Source organism: Gekko japonicus, unplaced genomic scaffold (assembly GCF_001447785.1).
Source record: "Gekko japonicus isolate JY-2015 unplaced genomic scaffold, Gekko_japonicus_V1.1 scaffold2948, whole genome shotgun sequence".
NCBI classification, from domain to species: Eukaryota; Metazoa; Chordata; class Lepidosauria; order Squamata; family Gekkonidae; genus Gekko; species Gekko japonicus.
The window spans coordinates 72,148-78,312 of NW_015176536.1; the positions used below are offsets into that span (position 1 = coordinate 72,148).

The 6,165-nt window shown below is 49.2% G+C and overlaps 1 protein-coding gene across 2 annotated transcripts in view; it reads right to left on the bottom strand.

Moving 5' to 3' along the window:
• The window catches only part of RAB6A (RAB6A, member RAS oncogene family), a 49,377-nt gene that overhangs the window by 35,765 nt on the left and 7,447 nt on the right, over nt 1–6,165 (bottom strand). For both annotated transcript variants that reach the window (XM_015427448.1, XM_015427447.1), the window contains exon 2: nt 2,630–2,683. In XM_015427448.1, coding sequence (XP_015282934.1) covers nt 2,630–2,683 — 54 coding nt within the window. The remainder of the gene's footprint in view (nt 1–2,629; nt 2,684–6,165) is intronic.

Below are 6,165 nucleotides of genomic sequence, written 5' to 3' on the forward strand. Positions count from 1 at the left end.
GCCGCCAGAGCGGGGGGGGGAGGGAAGGAGCGGGGGGGTTGGCGGGGCCCGGTGGCTGGAAGCCTCTCAGGCCACGCTGCCGTAGCCGAGGTGGGAGGGAGGGAAGGAGATCGGTGGAGGGTGAAGGAGCCAGGAGGGGGAGAGATTGGCTCAGGCCACGCCGCCGGTGTTCGGGGGGGAGGGAGAGGGCTTACCTGCTGCTGCCTCCTCCTCCTGCTCTACGTGGAGCTCTTCCCCCCCCCCCCACGAGTATCGCGGGTCCCCTTTCTTGTTACATATATATTGTTTATCTTCAGCCAGTGGTTTTTTGGGCTTTGTTCCCACACCCTGCACAGTGTCAGGATTCCAAAAGTGCCTGAGGACTCAAAAAAAAGGGTTGTGGGGCCCTGCCTTACAGGATCACTAGAGCCGTGGCTGAAAGATGAGTCCGGATCCCATCTTTCGTAAGCGATGGCTGCTAAAATCCCGCGGGAGCAGCGATCCGATGCGCTTCGTCGGCAAAGGCGGCCGCCACGTGCAGGGTATACAAAACTCATGAGAGGCAACACGTCAAAACACAACATTTGTGGCGAGGGTGAGAGACGTTCTTGGGATGGATCTCGGAACCAAAGCAGCCATTGAACGATATCCCATAAAAGCCACGGCAGGGCTTGGATCAGTCTGGAAGCTCAGGCCCACCTGTGGGCAACCGCACCGCACAGCGCTACAGGTAAAAATCCTGCATTTCTGAACATGTTTTGTGTTATTCAATACATCAGCTAGGTACGGTCAAGTCAACGCGTTTGCAGTACCCAAAAACAAAGAGGGAGATGCAAAATGGATGCGGAAGGAGCAGGATAGAATCCAACCACACGAAAGCAGAAAGAGTTGGCAGAAGCGTTTCTTTGCTGCGTTCCCCCAGAGTCAGGGGACCGGTGTAAACAGGGCTTGCAATACGGAGGGGGGGATCCGGGCAAAGCCCCCTCCTCCCGCAAACACTCTTATGCTAGTGCTGCAAGTCTTATGGCTCCTGTTTGCTCATATGTGGTTGGATTCACTCCTCTGGTTAGAACTGAAGCTGGGAAACTTGTCTCGAGTGTCAAGCTCGCAGCGGCCTTGGGCTGCACCTGCCTCAGTTCCCCTGTTTGCAAACAGGAAATATCCAGCCACTGTGCTGCAGGGAGAACACTGTACAATATGCTTTAAAATTACAAACAAGAAAAAAATGCATGTGCCCAAATTTAACATCAATGATCAATAAATTTAATTAGAAATACAAAGGAGAACGAATTTTCCAAAAACAGGTAGAAATTCACTGGTGAAGTTGAATACAGGTAGAAATTCACAGGTGGAGTTTTGCCACACAACTTGTGTGAGTGCAAGAAAGTCCTTAATCTGTAAGGATGTAGTAGATTAAGGACTTTCTTGAACTCACACAAGTGTGGAAAAACACCTGTGAATTTCTACATGTATTCAACTTCACCAGTGAATTTCCACCTGTTTTTGGAAAATTCGTTCTACTTCCACCTGTTTTTGGAAAATTTGTTCTCCTTTATATGTCTAATTAAATTTACTGATCATCGATTGCGGGACCTCTCACAGTTCCACAGGGCCTGCAAGACGGAGCTCTTCTGCCAGGCTTTTAATTAGGAGCCGCCACTACCACCACCACCAACTATTTGGTGGTAATAACGGGGTGATGGGATGGCCCAGTATAAAGATCTCGCTACAGTATTGCAATGGGGTCGGGGCCGTTGAAGCGAGCTTTTGGGTACATCTATAGGTTGAAGCGGGCTTTTGGGTACATCTAGAGGTCACCATCTGACTCGATTGATTTGATCAAATTGGTAACATCATCGAGCACTTTATTATTGTTAAATATGGTTGATTTTAAGCTGCTTTTAATGTTTTAGTGGCACATGTTGCCCTTATTTGTAAGCCACCCTGAGCCCGTTCGTGGGGAGGAGTGGGATATAAGTGTAATAATAAATAAATAAATAAATTTGGGCACATGCATTTTTTTTCTCTTGTTTTGATACACTGCTGTGCCATTGCCTTTCATCTTGTATCTTTAAAATTAAGAACAGGCAGCTTGTGGGTGTCTGCGTGTTTTGAAGCTGGACAAACTTTTTCCAGTGGAACAGAAAAGATGCTACTTAAACTTTTGGAAGGGAGAATGCACCCCCAAGACCCAAGGATCAGCTTTACGTCCCATACAATGAAGGATTGGGACAACTCCAAAGCTCGTGTCGCCTGTGACCATGCATGGCCTATCCAGTGAGAATACACTTTAGTTATTTTGCATCTCTTATGGTGTTGAGGCCACATCTCTGTGTTACATTTCAAGCAAATGGCTGGCTTGCTAAAATACGGCTGTTTTCACTATGCAAAAAGAAGTCAATTCACAGAAAAGGGTTCTGTACAATCAAGGTTTCTGTCATTCCCTTAAAAATTTACCTTGCAAATTACAGCCAGCCGTGTATTTAAGTTCCCAGGTGTACATAAAAAAACCAGACATTTTCCTAAGCCAATGCAGTTGTGCAATATGGAGTCCCGCCTCTTTTGGGGCAGGAACACACATCCGCTCACCCTTCTCTATACGGCTGCTACAACGGTACTACAGTCCGGTTACTACGAAACTCTTACTCACTGTGCGATCCTCCAAGTACATGGTTTTTGATAAGAAGTCAATGCCAATTGTTGCCTGCAAAACAAAAAAGTTTCACTGGTCAGCAAATAAGTACAACCGCTCTCGCTGGACACTGCTGTTCCCAAGAATGCAAGACCTGCTCCACCGTTCGTCCAGTTTAGGTGCTCTGGAAACTGGGTAGAAGCAGGTGAAGGAGGAGAAGAGTCGGTTTTTATACCCCATTTTTCTCTAGCCCAAGGAGTCTTAAAGGGGCTTACAATCGCCTTCCCTTCCTCTCCCCACAACAGGTAGGTGGGGCTGAGGCAGTTCAGAAATGACTGTAACAGGCCCAAGGTCACCCAGCAGGCTTCATGGGGAGGAGGAGTGGGGAATCAAACCCAGCCCTCCCGATTAAAGTCCACTGCTCTTAACCACTGTCTAAAGCAGGGGTGTCAAACATGCGGCCCGGGGGCCGGATCAGGCCCCCAGAGGGCTTCTATCAGGCCCGCAAGGGACTGGCTGCCTCCTGCTTCTTCCTCCAGTGCTGCTGCTGCTGCTTCTGCCTCATAGCTTGTTTTCCCAGACTCTCTCAATCGCTCAGAAGAGATAGATAGGCAAGCTTCTGCTCCCCGCACTGGGTTGACGCTCCTCCCCCTCCCCGATTGCTACAGCACAGACATTTCGATGCAATAATTCAGAGCAAGAGGTGTCAGTTACCAGAGACTGTTAAATAAGCAAAATATTACAAGAATGCTAATGTTTCTAGCATGTTTTTATTTTAAGTAAAAAAAACAAACACCAAAAACTTTGTGTGTGTGTCCTGTATCAAGTTTCTATCTCCACTCCCTGGCATTACATTTTATGACACACGTGGCCCGGCCCGACAAAGTCCAATTTATGTCGGATCCAGCCCTCCATAACAAATGAGTTCGACACCCCTGGCCTAAAGGCGAGTCTCTATCGAGGAGAAAGTCGACTTTGCCAAATGTGCCATCTCATCACCTTCAGCTTTTCTAGCGCCCAGCAGGAAACGTTGCACTGATTTGCAAGTCGGCACCACCGCTGCTCTCCTGGCGCAGGCGGATTAATACCTGGCGGGCAACCGTTGGATCCCTGCGATGCAGCTAGCAGGCACGCAAACAAATCCTGGCAACCGCCTGCTTCAAAGGCAAGCTTTCTAAATTGTTCTAGTACCTAACAATACTGAGGTAACTGACAAGACATAGTATAACCCAGCTTTGGGATTCGGTGGCTGACTGCCTCCAAACATTGGAGGTTCCCTTCAGTCACCATGGCTAGTAGCCACTGATAATACCTCTCCTCCCTGAATCTGTCTAATCCTCTTCTACAGCTGTCCATGCCTGTGGCCTCTACAGTTCTAGTACACAGTTCTTTCAAAGAAGAAGAATCACAGAATGTTAGAGTTGGAAGGGACCTTGCAGGTCATCTAGGCCAACCCCCCTGCACTCTGCAGGAGCATAGCCGAAAGAGAGCCCTACAACAGACCCGAAAGATCTGTCCAGCCTCCGCTTGAATAAGAAGAAGAGGAGGAGGAGAAGATTGGATTTCTACCCCGCCGTTCACTACCCAAAGGAGTCTCAGAGCGGCTTACAAACTCCTTTCCCTTCCCCTCCCCACAACAGACAGCCTGTGAGATAGAAGAAGAAGAAGAAGAAGAAGAGGAAGAGGAAGAAGAAGAGGAAGAGGAGGAGGAGGAGGAGGAGATTGGATTTATACCCCACCCTTCACTACCCAAAGGAGTCTCAGAGCGGCTTACAAATCCCTTTCCTTTCCCCTCCCCACAACAGGCACCCTGCGAGGTAGGTGGGGCTGAGAGAGCTCTGACAGAAACGGCTCTTTTTCAAGAACAGCTCTGACAGAACCATGGCTTGCCCAAGGTCATCCAGCAGCTGCAATTGGAGGAGTGGGGAATCAAACCCGGTTCTCCCAGATTAGAGTCCTCACACTTAACCACAACATCAAACTGGTGATGTAGAAAGAACATCTTCAGGTAGAGCTCCAGGCAGAATCCTGCTCCGACCACTGTATAAATGCTCCAAATTGCTTCTCTTCAACAGTCGAGACTGCGGATGACAGTCCCCAGTGGAGGCCTGCCCACCTGGGAGGGGCTGTGGCTCAGCAGAAGAGCCTCTGCTTGGCATGCAGAAGGTCCCAGGTTCAATGCCCGGCATTTCCAGTTAAAAAGGACCAGGCAGGAGGTGACGAGGAAGAACTCTAACCTGAGACCCTGGAGAGCTGCTGCCAATCAGAGCAGGCAATGCAAAACTTGATGGCCTAAGCGTCTGATTCAGCATACGGCAGCTTCATACGTGCTCACCTCAGATAAACGGCACTTCTCAGAGCCATTCCCAAATTGCAGGGGCTTTACCGAACACGAACAAGGGCCGTCAACGGTGCCCAATTTAGCTGTCATGGAAGGAAGGTGTTATTGTGCTTTAACTACCTGGAGATTAAAAGAATCACTTAAGACGTGTTTTTTTTCCGTTTTCTGAAGGCTGCTGCTCCTGACAGGATGACAGCCGCGAGACCTCTTACATCAAGACAGAATGGATCAAGGGCCTGGGGAAGAGCATGTAATCTGAAATTTGGGGTATTAAAATTAAATCCAGACTCAAGCTTCCTTGGACTAGTTAAGCCAGATCACCACATAAGTGACTGGGATAGGCTGCTGCTGCTGTTGTTGTTCAGTCGCACAGTTGGGCCCGACTCTTCGCGACCCCGTGGACCACATCATGCCAGGCCCTCCTGTCTTCTGCCGTCCCCCGGAGTTGGCTCAATTTCGTGTTCGTTGCCTCAATGACACTGTCTCACCATCTCACCCTTTGCCGTCCCCGTCTTCTCTGACCTTCAGTCTTTCCCAGCCTCAGGGTCTTCTCCGGTGAGGGCTCCCTTCTCATTGGGTGGCCAAAGTATTCGAGCTTCAGCTGGACCCTGGACTTCCTTGGTAGTCTCCCCATCCAAACACTAACCAGGGCCGACCCTCTTAGCTTCTGGGTGAGCACAGCAACCCCCGCTTGCCACGGAGTTATTCAGTGTGTACTCGCTCTGTTTATTATGTTAGATTTCCTTTCTGTGGAGACAGCCACATGATGCTAAAATGCTGGAGGGGATGGGGTCAGCGTTCAAGTAAAAAAACTAGGGCACAGGCTCAATGGAGAGAAACACCACTGAGAGAGGACCAGGAGAAAGACGGATGATTACATGAAAAAAGAACCGCTTTAGCCACTCGGTAATTACAGCAGCCAGAAACGGAAAGGACGTTGGCTCCGCTGGGAAGCCAGAGGCGCAGTGGAGCCGTCCCACTCCGGAGAGGCATCGTTAATTCCGCTGACCCAACAGGAATTTCTATTGGCCTATTAGGCCAAATGATGCGGAGTCTGTGGAGAGGCCCCATTCATATCGGCAAGGACACAGCATCTTCACAGAGAATTTCAAAACAAAGAAAAGCATCTCAAAAGAGGGTTTTGTTTTTTTTTCAATGAGAGCCAGAGTGGTTTGTTTTTCAATGAGAGCCAGAGTGGTTTATGGTTAAGAGC